The sequence below is a fragment of the Podarcis erhardii genome (genome assembly GCF_964252035.2).
Source record: "Podarcis erhardii genome assembly, chromosome: 2".
Taxonomy (NCBI): Eukaryota; Metazoa; Chordata; class Lepidosauria; order Squamata; family Lacertidae; genus Podarcis; species Podarcis erhardii.
Genome location: NC_138498.1, coordinates 120,229,443 through 120,247,440, shown reverse-complemented (window position 1 = coordinate 120,247,440; position 17,998 = coordinate 120,229,443). Strand labels below are relative to the sequence as shown.

The window sequence follows — 17,998 nt, the reverse complement described above, 5'->3', positions numbered from 1 at the left end:
TGTTGCAGTATGAATACTACAACTTACTAGGTGTGCCTGTGTTTGTGTGTATGGGAAGGAATCCAAAAGCATTGGCTGCTACTTGAGAAAACATTCAGCAATTGCAAAGACCTGGAGACATGCTTTTTTAAAGGAGAGAAAAAGAAAAATCACGTGATCACTGAGTCATTTCCAGGAAGGGAAACTCCCAGTGGCTGAAAAGGGAGAAAGCGAAACTTAACTCGGGTCTTCAGCGCGAGGGAGCCATGGCTGCTGCGGGGGGTCACATCCAGCGTCTCCGGGATGAAGCCACGTGCTCCATCTGCCTGGATTACTTCCAGGATCCAGTCACCATCCCAGAGTGTGGGCACAACTTCTGCCGATCCTGCTTGGTCCTCTTCTGGGGGGAAGCGGAGGCAGAGGCTTCCTGCCCTCAGTGCAGAGAAAGAGTCCAGAGAAGGAGCCTCGTCTCCAACAGGCAACTGGCTAATGTGGTGGAAATAGTGAAGAATCTCAGCCTCCAGGAGGGAAAGGAGGAAGGAGGGAAAGGAGGAGTCTGCGAGAAGCACCAGGAGCCCCTCAAGCTCTTCTGCAAAGTCCACGTGGCCCCCATCTGCCTGGTATGTGACAAATCAAAGGAACATGAAAATCACAAGGTGATTCCTCTGGAAGAGGCTTTCGAGGAATACAAGGTAGGAGATCTCTGGATCTGGAGGGGGAGAAATAAATAGCTGTGGATTCTTCCTGGGAGGTTTGCTTTTGAATTCTCAGGTCCAAACTAGGCATGGCATAGATTGGTCCTTGTTTATCCCCTTGGAAGCAGCCCAGGGGAAGCCTGGGGGCTCCTGGGATGGCTGGAGGGGGGCGTTGAAGTCTTTCTCTCTGCCAGGGGGACAAGGGGATCTTGAAATACTCACAGCAGCTTCAAAGATTTGAACTGGGACCTTGGCGGGGAGAGAAAGGGTTAACCTCGTCCACATCCCCCTGAAAGGCTGCTTTGTACATATTTAGAACAGTAGAAATGTAAATGGCACACAAACAACTAAGTACATGTCTCCTTTGGTTACCAGGATTCCTCCTCAATGCCCTGCAAAACAGAGAGCAGCAAGGGATCAGCTGGGGGGAGTGGACGGGGACTGTTAGCCAGGAATTGACCAGATGGTGCAGGATCCCACCCCCCAAGTATCTGTTGGAAGCAGATTTGGGAGTGGGGAGTGGAAGCACCTACTGTTGGCTTATTCTGGGGGTGCTGTGGAGCCTCTGCAATGAGGTTTGGGGGGCTGAGGATCTCCTCCCACCCCAAATTTTGAGACGCTCTGGTCTATCCCTGCATCTCTCGCCTCTTGGGCTGACCTCACTATCTCTTTGACGCTAGAATGGTACATTCCAGGTTGGATCCTGCCTTAGCTTCCTCCTCCTCCTCCTCCTCCTCTTCTCACTTCTCCCTGAGACCTCAAGGTGAGAAGTCAGGCTGGGACCGCGAAGGAAAGGAGAGGAGGCTGAGAGATCACTCCACAAGGGAGGGTGTTTGAGAAAAGGTGAGGGGCTGCCAGCTCTGCAGGCAAGGGGGGAACCTAACTGGGATCCTGAGCCCCACAGGGTAGTTGATCCATGGAGCCGTGGACCCAAAGAGGCTGAAAACCTCTGTACTTTTATTTCCACCAGTAAATTACTTTGCTATTCTAGCAAGGCCACTGGGCGCAAGAAGCCATTGTGATTTTCATCTCTCTGTGTGTCTCAAATCAAAGCTGAGTTTTTCCTTTTCTCTTTAGGGTGAGATCTGTCGCCGCCTGGAGATTCTGAGGAAAGAGAGGGGGGAAATTCTGGCCTATCAAGCATGTCTGGACAAGGAAAGCAAAGACCTCCTTGTAAGTGTCTCTGTTGTTACTAGACAGGGAACAAGCACTTGAGACCTCCAGGTATAGGGCAGTATATAAATTCAATAGAGAGGAAGAGGAAGAGGAAGAAGAAGAAGAAGAAGAAGAAGAAGAAGTCGTCGTCATCGAGTCAGGACTGAGGAGGGATGGAGAAATCTGCCCGTTTCAGCTTCTCCACATTTCTCATTTTTTGTGAATATTACCTGGCTGGGTCAAGCTTGAAAATATCAGAATTTTAAAGCTCTGTTTTGGTCTCCGTATTTTTTCAGCAAGAGCGAATTAGGTAAGTTCACCTTTGAATGCAGCTAAATTGAGTTTATTTCCCGTTGTCATTTATTATGTGAATAGCAGTCAAGGAGAAGCCTGAGGACTTATGAGCTGAAAGGGTGGAAGCAATTTAATCCAAATCCTGATTTACCATAAATATTACTAAAGAACTGAATTCTAAATGTGCTCTCTTGTTCATTTTTAGGAAACTCAGGCTTTTTAAAACCTTTAAAGAAAACAGGGGAGCTCTGGGGATGAACTCTGCACTTTGTTCTCTTTTGTTTCTGTTCCTTCCTACACCTAAATGGCCCCAGTCTAAACTGAGAGGTGTTTTATGTCCCTGGATGTTCTCTGAACAACTGTGAACTCTGGTTATGCCATGCCCTAAAACATGCAGGGAACATCCATGGCTAGGAAAAAAGAGCTCCTTCCTTTAGGCAGTATCTGTCTGCAAAATAGACATCAACAGAAACAGCAATGGAGAGCCCCCCCCCCCCAAATAAAGGTTTACTTCTTTAGCCACTGGAGGTTTCATGTCTATGAAAAATCAGAAGTGTCCTCCCTGTTTAATTCTCATAATTTTGTTTCTGCTGTTTTGAGGCTAAGGACCAAACACACTCAGACCTCCTCTTTTCTTGCAGAAATTAACAGAAACGGAGAGGCTGAAGATTGTGGAGAAGTTCAGAGAACTGCGCCAGTTCCTGGAAGAACAAGAAAAAGGTCTGCTGAATCATGTGGAAGAGGTGGAGAAGGAGATTGCAGGGAGAAGGGATGAGCAGCTGGCCAGACTCTCCTGGAATCTCTCCTCTCTTGAGAGGATCATCCAGGAGATGGAGGAGAAGCGTCAGCAGCCAGCGACTGAACTCCTGCAGGTAAGACGGTGGCAGGAGCAGCCCAAGGCTCCAGGAAAAGGCTGCCTCCCATCCTTTATGTGTCTCTTTCATGTATACAAGGAGTGCAGGGGCTCAGATGATGGAGCCTCCAGTCAGGTTTGTAATGGACAGGAAGACCCAAGAGACCTGGGATGCTTAACTCACCTGAATGCAGACTAGAGATTCTTCTGTGTTCTTGATGGAACAGGAGGTGGTTTTCTGCTCTTTGCTGATGATTTGTCTCCAAATGCCTTCCTTCTTGGCAATGCTGCCTTCCTGCCCTGTGCTGGGCTTCAGTGAGGATGAGTTCAGGCCTCCCTCCGACATGAGCCAGTCTCTTGACCAAGCTTCTCTTCCGGTTCCCTGCAAAACCTCTGGGTTGATCCCCTTAACAATGGATTCAGATCAACCCAAAATGGTGCTCAGTCACAGTGACCAAAGAGCAAGACAGAGGGACTCATCCAGACTGCTGCTTGTCCCACCCCTTTCCTCCAGGAAAACCTGCTGCTCTTTACTGCTGAATTAGAGCAAACCTCAGCCAGGTTTTCTCGGGATTGACGTTTGCTTAGATGTTGAACTAAGGAGAAGGTTTTCCCTGAGGGAAAGCGGCAAGGCAAAGGCAAAACCACTTGGACCCGTGTTTTCTGGGCAAGGGAAAAGCAGAAGTGTGGATGAGCCCAAAGAAACACTGAGCTTAATAATAAATAATAATAAATAATAAAATTTTGTCCTGCCCATCTGGCTGAGATTCCCCAGCCACTCTGAGCAGCTTCCAACCGAATATTAAAAACAATACAGCATCAGACATTAAAAACTTCCCTAAGAAGGGCCGCCTACAGTTTTCTTTTAAGACTAAAATAGTTGCTTATTGCCTTGACGTCTGCTGGGCAGGCGTTCCACAGGGCAGGTGCCACTACCGAGAAGGCCCTCTGCCTGGTTCCCTGTAACCTCACTTCTCGCAGCGAGGGAACCGCCAGAAGGCCCTTGGTGCTGGACCTCAGTGTCCGGTCAGAACGATAGGAGTGGAGATGCTCCTTCCGGTATACTGGGCCGAGGCCGTTTAGGGCTTTAAAGGTCAGCACCAACACTTTGAATTGTGCTCGGAAATGGACTGGGAGCTGCTTTATTACCCCTTTGGAGGCATTTTATGCTGCAGGTGCTTTTCTTATTTCCAGTTGGAAAGTAGAATTTGAAATTTGGGGACTTCTATGGAAGACAATTTGGGACAGTTCCCTGGTAGGATTATCCTGTAGGCTTACTTACGTCTGAATTGCACAATGCAAACTGGATTAAAGTTAATAAATTACAGTATAATCTAAGACAAGAGATGGAGTGGAATCTTCTATTGAATCCATAAACATGAGATTCCCTTTAATGCTGCTGAATTTTCATAAGGATTTTCAACAATAATTGCAAACTGATGTGGAAATGTAGAGAACTTGATATTGGAAAAATTAATAATTTCAGATTGGAGAAATAAAAGCTGTGAGAAACCAAAACTGGCTGGTTCCGCCATCCCTGCCCACAACCTTGGCATGTGCCAGGCAGACTGACATCCGAGGGGCAGGGTCTGAGGGGGTCTTCCTAGTGTGGCCTGTGGGGTGCAGTGAATTCCCTTCTCTTTTCCCCTCTAGGATGTGAGAAGCACCTTGCAGAGGTAAGTGGATCTGGCTCATTCCCATTAGCATCCCTCCATGAGGCCGGGATGCAGGAACCTCAGACATGGCCCTCCAGGGGCTGCAGGGGGGAGACTGGAGGACTCACTCCCTGAGGCATCTCACAGGTAAAAGCAGGGGCCCCTCTTTGGGACTTGACAATGGGTAGATCACAGTTGGTCTTTTTATACTGTGAGGAGATCTCAGTCTCTTGGGAGTTGGACGTGCCTGCCTTTGTTGTTTCCTTCTAGACTGACCAGTTCAGTCACTCTGCCGGCCCCCCACCCTGTCCCAAGCAAACTCCTGCCCCATAGAGCCCCTTGGGGGGGTGCGATTTCTCACCAAGGAACAGGAATTGGCTATTTTCTTGACCATATTCCAGCTGCAGTATTTCAATTCAAGGTGTCACTCAGGTTCAGAGTAGAGGTTTTAAGGAACATTTATTGTTTCCCAACAGAAGTACATCTCTTTTTCTTCCTCACCCCTTCTCTGGGGACATCTTGAGAAAGGGGACATCTAGCTTTGCTCTCATCACCCTCAGACAGTTCCTGCCCCTTGATACCATATGATTCTGCTGCTTCTTTGAATAGACATCAGTGGGGAGACTCAGAGGCCTGGGGCTGCTGTTTTGGCCCTTGGGGGTCTGGCTGAGGAGTCCGTAGTGAGGAAGAAACTCCCCACTCAGGGCCTGCCTGTCCCTCTAGGCCTCCCACAGCCAGCTTCCTCCTCCCAATTCCTTTCTTTTCCTTTAACAGAAATTGCGGATTTGAATGGGCTGACATAGTTTTTCTTTTCACCAGGTATGAGAAAAGAGAGAGTCCAGAGAAGCCACTGCCTTTCCCTCCAGAGCTGAGGAACAGGGTCTTGGAATCCTGTGATCTAAATCACCTTGTGGAAGATGCAATGAAACAATGGAAAGGTAACCCCAGAATCCCTTCCTTCTTGGAGCTCCAGCCTTCATTTCCTGTCCCCCAGAATGGCCCATGTATATTGTGACGCTGGATCCTGTAAAGGAAGCCTGAACCAGAGTGTATCTCTTTTCAATTATACGGAACCTCCTTTTCCTTTTGGTTACCAGTCTTCACAATCTGGGGTTGTCCTTTTGGAGGCTCCCCTGCTCTGAATGGAGTCAATTCAAGGATGCTACATTATGAAGTGTTACTTTTGTATGGAGATTTATTTCAGGGGGAAGAGTGTTGCCCTTACACTTTATAACTTTTTGCTTCCTCAGATGCTGTGTTATACAGAAAACAGCTTCAGAAAGGTAAATTTCCAGGGGAGGAACAATTTTACAGGAGGGATGGGGACTGATATTTCATGGGTGTTGAACCGTCTGTTCTGCAGACTATGGGACCCCCATCAATGGCGTAACTCTGGGAAAACAGTCCTCTAGGGGTGTTTGGGTTCTTTCTATGTCCCATGAATGAACTGGGAGGGAGGTTGAAGGCTTGGATTGGGGGCAGAGCTTGTCCCTGCGAAGAACCCGCACACCAGTCTGAGTTTTACTCCTGCCTATAGACTAGTATCCTGGTTTCACCCTTGATTTTATAGATTTTGCTTTCTTTCATAAAATCGATATACTGCTTGTTTGTAGGGAAAAGCCTCAGAGCCATACAATATCTTACAAAACCCTTAAGGAAAATCCTGCTGGGTCAGTCCAGTGTCCCTGGTTTTGAGTTCTCATGTATAAGGAACCTCCCTTGCATTTTGTTTTCCCTCCACACAATTCTTTTGAGGCTTCTCGAGATTTGCTTGGATTTCTCCATCGTGAAGTGTGTTAAAAAGGGGCACCTACAAGCACCCAGTCCCTCCTCTGCCTCCTGCCAGGCTGGTCTCCAAGCAGCAGAGCCAAGGCCATTTCACCAGCCATTTCTCGTGCTTCAGCCATTCCCATCTCCTGAGAGTTCCCACTGTTCTTATGAGATCAGCCCCATTCCAGGAGGGAGGACTCCCCATTGACAAGACCCTTTGAATTACACGGTAAAGCTCTGCCGATTCTTCCTCTGCAATCTGCTTTGTCAGCATGCTTGGAAATTACGGTTTCAACAGCTTTCCCCCACCACTTTACTTGGTGCAGATATTAACCTTCCTCCAGCCATTCAGTACAGATTCCCATTTCATTCATGGATTCTGAATGATTATATTCCACCATTTTCTAGCATGGTTTACCACTTCTGATTTCCCCATGGAATCATGGAATAGTAGAGCTTGAAAGGATCCCAAGGGTCATCTATTCCATGGGTAGGCAAACTAAGGCCTGGGGGCTGGATCCGGCCCAATCTTCTTCTAATCCGGCCCACGTACTGTCTGGGAATCAGCGTGTTTTTACATGAGTAGAATGTGTCCTTTTATTTAAAATGCATCTCTGGGTTACTTGTGGGGCATAGGATTTTGTTCATCCCCCCCCCCAAAAAAAATATAGTTCGGCCCCCCACAAGGTCTGAGGACAGTGGACCGGCCCCCTCCTGAAAAGGTTTGCTGACCCCTGATCTACTCCAACCCTCTGCAATGCAGGAATCATAGCTAAACAGGTTAGTTGTTTTAATTCCTTAGGCGTAAAGTTGTTTTTGCAATTATTTGTTCTATGATGTCATCTTTTGCTTAAAATATTTTTTTTTTAGCTATTAACCCTCTTTTTGCTTCCTCAGATGTCCGGTCTTTCAGAAATCTCCACAGAGGTAAATTTCACATAAGACCCCAATTCACAGGAGGGGTCGGGACTATTGTTTCATGGGGGGTCAAGAGTCTCTTCTGTACAGTTGAGAACCATCCACAGCTAGACTCTAGCCATGCTGTTTGTGCCACAAAGGCAGAGAGGGTGGACTTGAAGGGGGGGAAAGAAACTTCCCAGAAGGATCAGGCAGAGGAGGAAAGAGTTTTACCCCTGGCTAGAGAGAGTTGGGTTGCTTTTCCATCATGTGACCTTTTTCAGGTCTGGTTGCCAAATGTCCTCTTTTCGCCAGCCATGTCTTCTATTTTCATGATTAAAATTTCTTAAAATCTGTATCGGGGCAGATTTTTAAAATTTGGCAGAATGTCCCCAAGTTTTTTTGTTAAGTTTTTTTGTTTCCAGGAACCCATGAAAAAATTTAATATTGCATTAAAGCAGGCATAGGCCACCTCGGCCCTCCAAATGTTTTGGCACTACAATTCCCATCATCCCTGACCACTGGTCCTGTTAGCTAGGGATCATGGGAGTTGTAGTCCCAAAACATGTGCAGGGCCGAGGTTGCCTATGCCTGCATTAGAATCAGATCTAAGGCACATTGCTTAGCTAGTCTGCAGCAGTGAATCACAACAGATCAGCATCTTAAGCTAGCGACATACTGTTAAAACCCCTTCTCTTGTGGCTGAACCAAAAGGACGCTGGCTCAGCTACAAGATCTTGGAGAAGGAGTCCGGGAGGGCAAGAGTTAAGATCCCCCTGCCCTTAAGGAGAGTCCATATGCAGATGTTTAACAGGTTAATAAATAGTTCTGTGCACATTTACGTTCAGAAAGATGTGAACATGTGCCCAAATATTTCATGTGGCAAGTATTCTTACTATTCTTTTGTTGTTGAAAGTTAACAATATTGCTACTAGCAATATATCACAGCTTCTATAGCCTACATATAGTAGGGGTATTTCAAATGAGTCGTCATAGCGATCCATGGTTAAAAGTCAAAGTTGGCAAATGTGTCTTCTTTCTTGCTCTTCAAGATAGGGCAGCCCTACACTTGCCTATCATGACTATCTCAGCCCCAAACTGGTAACCTTTTGAGTTATTCCCCCCTTCCCCCAGGGAACTAGTCTTATGGTGTATATTAAATCCCAAAGAGAAGCATGGAATAAGCAGTCCTTTGTAAAATTGCCCTTCCACCTGCCTCCTCTTCCCTGGCGACAAGGCCTAAAATTCCAAGATGGTAGGGAGGAAGGAGAGACCAAGTGGGTGAGAGAGATGGAGAGCAGGAATAAACAGGCTCCCCACTTAACACGATTTTCACTTTTGTGCACAAGGGCCCAGAACATAACTCCCGCAAAAGTGAGGGGAAGCCTATATGTGGTTTTGTGTTGTATTTTAATGCTGTGGACCACCCTGAGACCTATCGATGAAGGGCAGTATGCAAATGTTGATATTATTATTATTATTATTATTATTATTATTATTATTATTATTATTATTACAGGGGGGTCCTCCTCCCCCAGCCCAACCCAGAGGTCCCCAAAGGCCAGTTCCCACAGAGATGGTCAGAGGGGGGCAGCTTCTCTCCTCTCCTGCCTCCTCCAATTCTCTCTTTCTCCTTCCCTAACACAGAAGAGATGAGTAAAAGGTTTACTGGGTGGTTTTTCCCCTTAGAAAATGCCTGGGTTGGAAGGAGGGCAGGCACAATGGACATTGAATATAAGAAAGTGAAGGAAACTGATTTAAAAATCAACAAGGAAGTTATTTATTCTGATGAGAGTCTGCAAGGAGGAGTCTCAGCCTTACATGCGATGCAAGGAAATCCCCTTGATCTGAAAGGGAATCTGGGTTTTTGGGGTGTTTCTTGGATTAGGATGTCCATCTCTGTCTCTTTGCTGACTCTGCCTGATCTTCTCTTTCCCTCATCTTCTCCCCAACAGCAAATGTCACTCTGGATCCAGACACAGCCCATCCCAAACTCATCCTGTCCAAGGATCGGAAAAGCCTGAGATTGGGAGAGAAACCTCAAGCCCTGCCTGATAAACCTGAGAGATTCAGATGCCCCTCTTGTGTGTTGGGACGTGAGGGATTCACAGCAGGCAGACATTTCTGGGAAGTCACTGTGGGAAGTGGGGAAGGGTGGGCTTTAGGGGTCGCCAGGAAGTCTGTGGAGAGAGAGGACTATTTCGGCTTCAATCCTGAGGAAGGGGTCTGGGCTGTGAGGAGGACGGGAGGGGGGTACTTGGCCTGCACCTCCCCTGTTTCCTCTCCTCTGTCCCTGAGTGAGAAGCCCAGGAGGATCTGGGTGACTCTGGACTATGAAGGGGGACGTGTGTCTTTTTCTGACGCCGACTCAGGAGCCGAACTCTACACGTTCTCAGGAGCCTCGTTCTCTGGAGAGACCCTCCTCCCTTTCTTTCATCTGTGGGGAAATTATACAACCCACCTCATTATCTCCTGAGGACACTAAATCTGCCTCTCAGGCCCAGCAAGAGTTTCTCTCCAGACCAGAGTGACTCATCTAACAAACCATTTACCCACCAGGAGAACCTTGGGCAGTTTTTCAAGGGCCCTTTGAGAAGATTCATTTTCCTTCCTTTCTCCAGAATTCCCTCTGCAGCTCACTTCTTCTTAAAGAGGCAGTCACACTTTTAACAGTCCCAATAAATCATCTTTTCCTCACCTTGAGTCTTGTTTTCCTTTTGAGATGTCTGATTTGGCAGAGCAGGAGGCTCTTAATCCCAGGGTTGTGGGTTGAGCCCCACGTTCGGCAAAGGTTTCCTGCACTGCAGGGGGGTGGGACTAGATGACCCTCAGGATCCCTCGCAACTCTGCGATTCTACGAAACCTCCCTCTCCCCACAAGACCTTATGCAGCTGTGAAAATGCATGCATCATTGGATTTATAGAGGAGTACAAAATGAACCCCTTCCCCCACGTCAGGCAGGATAGCTCCTTACTCTGGAGACCTCAGATGGGAAGAAAATAAAAAAGAAATTGAACAGGGTGTCAGCTTCAAATGCCCTCTGCAAATACAGCCTCCCCATCTCCACACTTTGTCAGAAAGAAAGCTCATTGCATTGAGTGGGGCTTCTGCCCAGTTATATGTGTTTAGGGTTGATGCATTAACGTTCTGTATTTACAGGCTGGATTCTGTCTATCGGGGGCAGCAAATGGGGTGTCCTCTGGATAATGCTGGACTCCAACTCCCCTCTGACCCATCCAGCATGGCCAGGGGTCAGAGAGGACGGGAGCTGCAGTCCGGCAGCTTCTGGAAGGGGTCCCGTGGGCTGTGCTGCCCTATACATTTCACAGGACACCCTCCCTGTGTTCCTCAGCCCCACCCCAAACGCACAATGCTCCCCCAAGGAGGGTCTTTTCAGCACCAGCTACATCTGATTTCTCTCCTGGGATACTAAGAGCTAGAACAAGAAATGCCTGTGGAATTGACCCCTCAAAGATCTGGCAGGATTCTCTCCAACAAGTTCATATATTCACATCCAAAAGTCACACTCAAAACAAGACCCCATTTAGAGCCCCAGAGAGAAACATGCAGCTGAATGATATAGACCAGTCATGATGTTACAATCACTAAACCAAGATGGCATCGTAAGAGTTGAACAGAAAATGGCGTCCTCTTATCTTAAACGGTCTTCACGACAAGGCAGTGCAGACCCAGAGGCCCATCTAGTCCACATTCCTCTTCTTCCACTAGCTGATCAGGTGCCCCAGTGGGAAGCCCCCAAGAGGACAAATACAGTGTGAGTTACTGGGAGCTGTGGTTGTCAGTGTGGGTCTGTGGCTGCCCTTGTGATGTGTCCCTGGCCTTCGTTAGGAACCATCAAGTTGAGATGCTTCATAGTGGAGTCTAGAACATTTGGGGACTTAACTAATTAACCTGGGGTGGGGGTCTTGCTTCTTTTTTTAAAAAAAATAACTATTCATCAACAAAACACAATCCATTTTGTTATCAACTGCAGCTGGTGCGACACAGAGAAAGTTACATACGCTTCAGGTTACAGACTCCGCTAACCCAGAAATATTACCTCGGGTTAAGAACTTTGCTTCAGGATGAGAACAGAAATCGTGCTCCGGCGGTGCAGCGGCAGCAGGATGCCCCATTAGCTAAAGTGGTACCTCAGGTTAAGAACAGTTTCAGGTTAAGAACAGACCTCCAGAATGAATTAAGTACTTAACCTGAGGTACCACTGTATTATTATTATTATTATTATTATTATTATTATTATTATTATTCCCTGCCCATCTGACTAGATTGCCCCAGCAAAACTGGGCAGCTTCCAACATATATAAAAACATAATAAAATATTAAACATTTTTTTTAAAAAAAAAACAACCTTCCCTATATAGGGCTGCCTTCAGATGTCTTCTAAAGGTTGTAGAGTTATCTCCTTGGCTTGGGGGGGTCGCCTAACACCATGCCCCCAACATGTCTCTGATGAAAATAGGGACATCCTAAGGAAAATAAGGACGTTCCAGGATCAAATAAGAAATGAGGATGGTTTCAGTAAATCCTAGAAAACGGGGACACTTGGTGGGTCTGTTAGAAGGGGGTGATGTAAGCGGGTGACTGACTGAAGCACAGTCTTTACACATAAATGCTAATTAAACACCTCAGACCCCTTACCTTACCCGTTTTAATGCACATTGAGACTGTCTTGCAACACATCCCAGTTATAACATGCAAGTTCTAATTACCATATTTTTTGCACCATAACACTCACTTTTTTCCTCCTAGAAAGTAAGGGGAAATGTCTGTGCGTGTTATGGAGCGAATGCCTACGGGTGGCGGGGGGGGGGGGGATCTGCTGCAGTCGTGAGCAGAGGATCCATGGTTCCCCTTCCTTCCCTCCTCCGTGGCTCGCTTTGAAACAGCAAAGCGGGAGAAAGCCACTTACACAGGTGTAAGCGGCTCCTGTCTGGTTGGCTGCTTTAAACCGTGCTCTCTGTCCCTCTCTCCTCCCCACTCAGCTCGCTAAATAGCAGCAAAGCTTTTCAGCTCTCTAAGCTGGGGAGGAGGGAGAGAAGCAGAGCCTGCTTGTTTTAAAGTAGCAAAGTAGGAGAGGAGAGGAGCCTTCTCCCCTTATGCTCCTCTTCTGCATTATTAGCAGCATCCTTCTCCACACACCCCACGCATGCTCCTTGTCCCTTGAGTGCTTTTCCTTCCCTCCCCACTTAAAACGTGTTTACAAAGCACGGATCCAAAATCACCGTCAGATCACATGTCTGTGGCCACAAGCATGAACCACAAAAATCATACATCCACTGTTTCGTTTAGAATATTTTTTTCCTTGTTTTCCTCCTCTAAAAACTACATGCGTGTTATGGTCAGGTTCGTGTTATAGAGCGAAAAATACGGTAAATCGTAATATTTACAAAACCTAACAGTTTAACACCATAAATCTGTTACAATGAACTTCTATCATGTCACCTCTTACCTAAAGGAGCATCTTCACCCCCACTGTTCAACCCGGAAACTGAGGTCCAGCTCCAAGGGCCTTCTGGCGGTTCCCTCCCTGCGAGAAGCAAGGTTAGAGGGAACCAGGCAGAGGGCCTTCTCGGTGGTGGTGCCCGCCCTGTGGAACGCCCTCCCACCAGATGTCAAGGAAATAAACAACTATCTGACTTTTAGAACACATCAGAAGGCAGCCCTGTTTAGGGTTGTTTTTAATGTTTGATGTTTTATTGTGTTTTTATATTTTTTGGAAGCCGCCCAACAAGTTATCATCATCATCATCTGGTGCAATGCACAAGCATCCATCCTGCTTGCAGAGATATTTGTCGCTGCTTGGCCTTCTCAGGGTTAATAACAGCGGAGCTTGCTTCCTAGAGAGGAAGGGGTAGCTGCCCCCATAAATCAATCAAAATCAATAAACACCAGTGCGAATCTAGAACCCTAGAGAAGACTAGCTACTTGCACGCGCACACACACCCCGCCCCCCAGCAAAATTGCTAATGGTGTGCTCTGGTCCATGGGGTCACGAAGAGTCGGACACGACTAAACAACAACAACAAAATTTTCAAAAGCAGTTGGCTCGTAGAAATGACATTATTCTTCAAAATATAAAAGCACCATATTATCCGTCATTTACAAGACAGGACAAAAAACGAATCTGCGTGAAACTGCGCCCCTCTGCAGTCTACTCCCTCCGCTGCTTCCTAGGTGGCCTAAGGTAGCTCCAGCCCTGATCACAGAGTTATAGCGTTGGAAGGGACCCGAGGGTCATCTAGTCCAACCCCCTTCAGTGCAGGAATCACAACGTGTAGTCACCATCCCATGTGAAACCATGCTTACCTTTGCCAATGGGCAGGTGATTTTATTGCTGAAACGTCGTTTACATCCCACCTTTTTCACTTCAAGGAGCTCAAGGTGGCCTTCATGGTTTTCCCCACTCCTCGTTTCATCCTCACAACAAACCTGTGAGGGAGGTCAGGCTGAGAGGCAATGACTGGCCCAACGCCACCCAATAAGTTTCATGGCTGAGTGAGGATTTGAACCCTGGGCTCCCAAGCCCCAGGCTCACACCCCAGTCACAGAAATATGGGATATGCACAAGCAAAGCTGCTGTCTTAGCTGTGAGAGGAGAGGAACCTCCATATCTAGGCAGTGTACTGAATCTCAGCTGCTGCAGGTAAGTATTACTTTGATTAAATTAAATTAAATTTAAAGTATGTCAAAATTAGCACATGGCCCTGACATGCAGTGGCTCCCCGTCTGTGGAATGCTCTCCCCAGGTAAGTTCGCCTGGCGCCTTCATTATACACCTTTAGGCGCCAGGCAAAAATGTTCCTTTTTAACTTGATGGACATCCTATACCCTTTTAAAATGTGGCGCTTTTTTGGACGGGGGTGGGGTTCTTTGGTTGTTCTTATTTTGATTTTATATATTGCAATATTTTCTGTGAACCGCCCTGAGACCTCTGGGTAAAGGGCAGTATATACAGGTGAGATTGTTAATTTCGGGTTTGCATCAGCTGTACACCGTAGTCATCACAATTATAACAAATAAAGGCTTGACATATCTTGCTTTGCATGTCATGAGTCTATCTCATATATTAGTTTCACCTTTTAAGTTGAATGACTGAAATAAACGATACTCTAATTTTTCGAGTTTCACCTGTAAATTCAATAAATAAAAATTAATTAAATAAAGGAGCCTCCCTCATGTTTGTAGTCCATCTTCAAATCTCCGCACTCTCTAGCCTGGTGGCGAGATGGGCTCATCCACAGTTGCTCAGGGAAAATCTCCTGCCCAACAGTGCAACCATTTACTCACCAATAATTTGCTGTTGGCTTTGCAGGACCTGGCGGCCCCTCAGATTAGGAGAATCTCCACCTTGAGACAGAAACTGGCAGAAACGGGAGGAGCTGGTTCAGCCTCCATGGAGAAACATGACTCCTTTTGGCTCTGAAGAAGGAAGAGATGCTTGTGCTTGTTGGACCATCCAGGCTGAACGCAGTGCGGGATTCTGGGAAAGAACCACGCAGATCAGCGCAGGTGCGGAAGAGACCCTCAGCTTAGGCGTACAATGCTGGCATTTCTGCTCCCGGGAGGCCGAGGGACCCCAAGACTCCACCATCTTTGCCATCAGTGGCTGAAGCCAGAGCGACACACGAAAAATCAGATCCTGGACCTGGTAATCTTCGAGCAGTTCCTGGCTGTCCTCCCCCCAGAGATGGAGAACTGGGTGAGGGGATGCGGAGCGGAGACCAGTTCCCAGGCGGTGGCCCCGGCCGAAGGTTTCCTCCTGAGTCGGGCAGAGGACCAGGAGCAGCAGGAGCAGCAGGTGAGAGAGACAGTTTCACTGAGATAATAATAATAATAATAATAATAATAATAATAATAATAATAATAATAATATTTTATTTATATCCCGCCCTCCCCAGCCGAAGCCGGGCTCAGAGCGGCTAACATCAAATGTATAACACATTAACATAAAATCAGACAATCAATTAAAATACATCCTCACCTGAGATATTTCCCAGGAGCTGGTAAAGTGAGGGTGAGATACCCTAAAACGTTTCACTAATTGCCCAAAGTCTTCTAGATTGTCTCAACTCTCCCCCAAAAGTGTTTTCCCTCTTATAATTTTATTTTTGATCCTAGTCCTCATTGCTGTTTCAGGTAAAGGAACAAACTGCAGAGGGAGGAGGAGATTTCTCTGAGGCCAAGGAAACGTTCCTTGTGGTGGCCTATCAATCAGGAGGGTGACGGAGAAACCGCCTTACGGAGTAAGCATAGATGGGCACCTTCGACCAGAAGAATGGCTCCTTGCAGGTTCAGGATGAGCACGATGTGGCACTTGTCTGAGTGCCAGTCCCTCAGGTTGCAGGATCCAAGGGGACATTGAAATAAGGCCATCCATCTGCTAAACCAAGGGTAGACAACCTAAGGCCCAGGGGCCAGGTGCGGCCCAATCGCCTTCTCAATCCGACCCACGGATGCTCCAGGACTTTGTCTTTTATAATAATAATAATAATAATAATAATAATAATAATAATAATAATAATTTATTATTTCTACCCCGCCCATCTGGCTGGGCCTCCCCAGCCACTCTGGGCGGCTTCCAAAAGAATATTAAAATACTATGATACATCAAACATTAAAAGCATCCCTAAACAGGGCTGCCTTCAGATGTCTTCTAAAAGTCTGGTAGTTGGTGTTCTCTTTGACATCTGGTGGAAGGGCATTCCACAGGGAGGGCGCCACTACCGAGAAGGCCCTCTGCCTGGTTCCCTGTAACTTGACTTCTCGCAGTGAGGGAACCGCCAGAAGGCCCTCGGAGCTGGACCTCAGTGTCCGGGTAGAACGATGGGGGTGGAGACGCTCCTTCAGGTATACTGGACCGAGGCCGTTTAGGGCTTTAAAGGTCAGCACCAACACTTTGAATTGTGCTCGGAAACGTACTGGGAGCCAATGTAGGTCTTTCAAGACCGGTGTTATGTGGTCCCGGCGGCCGCTCCCAGTCACCAGTCTAGCTGCTGCATTCTGGATTAGTTGTAGTTTTCGGGTCACCTTCAAAGGTAGCCCCACGTAGAGTGCATTGCAGTAGTCCAAGCGGGAGATAACCAGAGCATGCACCATTTCTTTGTTTCTTATCTTTGCTACTTCTTTATTTTTCTTTCTTTCTTTATAAATGTTCTATTTTATATAATTTTCTTTCTATTTTTACCTGTTAAGAGATAGTACATAATGTTTGTACAGATATGTAAATTTTTTAATCAATCAAGAATATTAATTTTAAAAAAGAATGCTTTTATTTGAAATGCCTCTCTGGGTTATTTGTGGGACCTGCCTGGTGTTTTTACATGAGCAGAATGTGTACTTTTATTTAAAATGCATCTCTGTGGGGCATAAGAATTCATTCATTACCCTCCCTCCCCCAATATAGTCCAGCCCAGCACATGGTCTGAGGGATGGTAGACTGGCCCATGGCTGGAAAAGGTTGCTGACCCCTGGGCTAAACTGACCCCAAACTTCTTGTCTACGTGACAAGCACGTGCTACTGCGAAAAGAACCAATATCACTTTCCGGAAAAAGCAAGCAAAAGCAGGGAGACGTTCATCCAAACATAGCAGAGGAAAGCTCCCTCAGAACCACCCAGCCAATCCGAGCACGTTTCCTCAGTGAAGGTCATGCCGCTCTGCTTGGTTGCTAAGCAGAGCCTCTGCCCACCCCTCTTGGCCAGCTCTCTTTAAACACCACCAGATTTAACCCTTAGCTGATAAACTGCATGATCCCTGCTGTTGACCTTCCAACATTCCTGACCTCTTTGTCTCTCGCAGGTGATGAAACCGTGCTGACAATTTGTACTCAGCCATCTCTCCTTGGGGATGGAGGACAAGCTCTTTCTGGGTCACCAAATCAGGTAGAGGGAATCAGGACCGGGGACCCTGCCGGTACCGCTATCTTGCTACCCACTAGGAAGGCTGTCAACGCCACTCATGAAGATTTGAATCAGGAGTGGGGAACCTCAGGCATCTTAGTCAGGGGCACTAACTGCGGCCCTCCAAGCCTCTACCTGGCCCTTGAGACTCTCCCCAGGCCACCACCCCCTTCCCAGCAACACAGAAGACACTCCTTGAGTGTTTTTGCCTAGCCGAAATGTGCCCTTGACTCTGATCATGCCTGTTGTTTCCTTGGATGGAGGTAGCAAATTTTGCCTCTGGATCCGCCCCCAACATTGTCTTGAATGGAAAGAGGCTCCCAGGTGGGGGAAAAAGCTTCTGCAGCCTCTACAGTGGTACCTTGGTTCTCAAACGCCTTGGTACTCCAACAACTTGGAACCCAAACACCGCAAACCCGGAAGTAAGTGTTCCAGTTTGCAAACTTTTTGGGGAAGCCGAATGTGCCTCCGTTTTGAGTGCTTTGACTCAATTTTGAGTGTAATGCTTCTGTTCTGAGTGTAACGCTGAGGTCTGTCTGTTTTTGCTATGTATTTTGCGTTTTTGTTTTTGCGGCTCTTTTTGTATTGTTTTTGTGACTGTGTGGAACCCAGTTCAGCTACCGACTGATTTGATCATGTGATTGCAGTACATTGTTTATTGCTTTCATTTTATGGATCAATGGTCTCGTTAGATGGCAAAATCCATGTTAAATTGCTGTTTTAGGGGTTGTTTTCAGAAGTCTGGGACGGATTAATCCATTTTGCATTACTTTCTATGGGA

General features: G+C 46.9%; 1 protein-coding gene across 2 annotated transcripts; it reads left to right on the top strand.

Annotated features, from left to right (window-relative positions):
* The first annotated feature begins 213 nt into the window (after window positions 1-213).
* LOC309336938 (zinc finger protein RFP-like) lies at window positions 214-9,995 on the top strand. 2 transcript variants are annotated; one of them, XM_081853465.1, is made up of 8 exons: window positions 219-671; window positions 1,752-1,847; window positions 2,765-2,995; window positions 4,630-4,652; window positions 5,451-5,569; window positions 5,882-5,914; window positions 7,299-7,328; window positions 9,254-9,995. In XM_081853465.1, exons 1-8 carry the CDS (start codon window positions 246-248, stop codon window positions 9,772-9,774), a joined length of 1,479 nt encoding a protein of 492 aa, XP_081709591.1. In that variant the 5' UTR covers window positions 219-245; the 3' UTR covers window positions 9,775-9,995. The 2 variants fall into 2 exon arrangements, with proteins under 2 accessions (XP_081709590.1, XP_081709591.1); XM_081853464.1 differs by lacking the exon at window positions 7,299-7,328 and having other exon boundaries at window positions 214-671.
* Window positions 9,996-17,998: the final 8,003 nt, after the last annotated feature.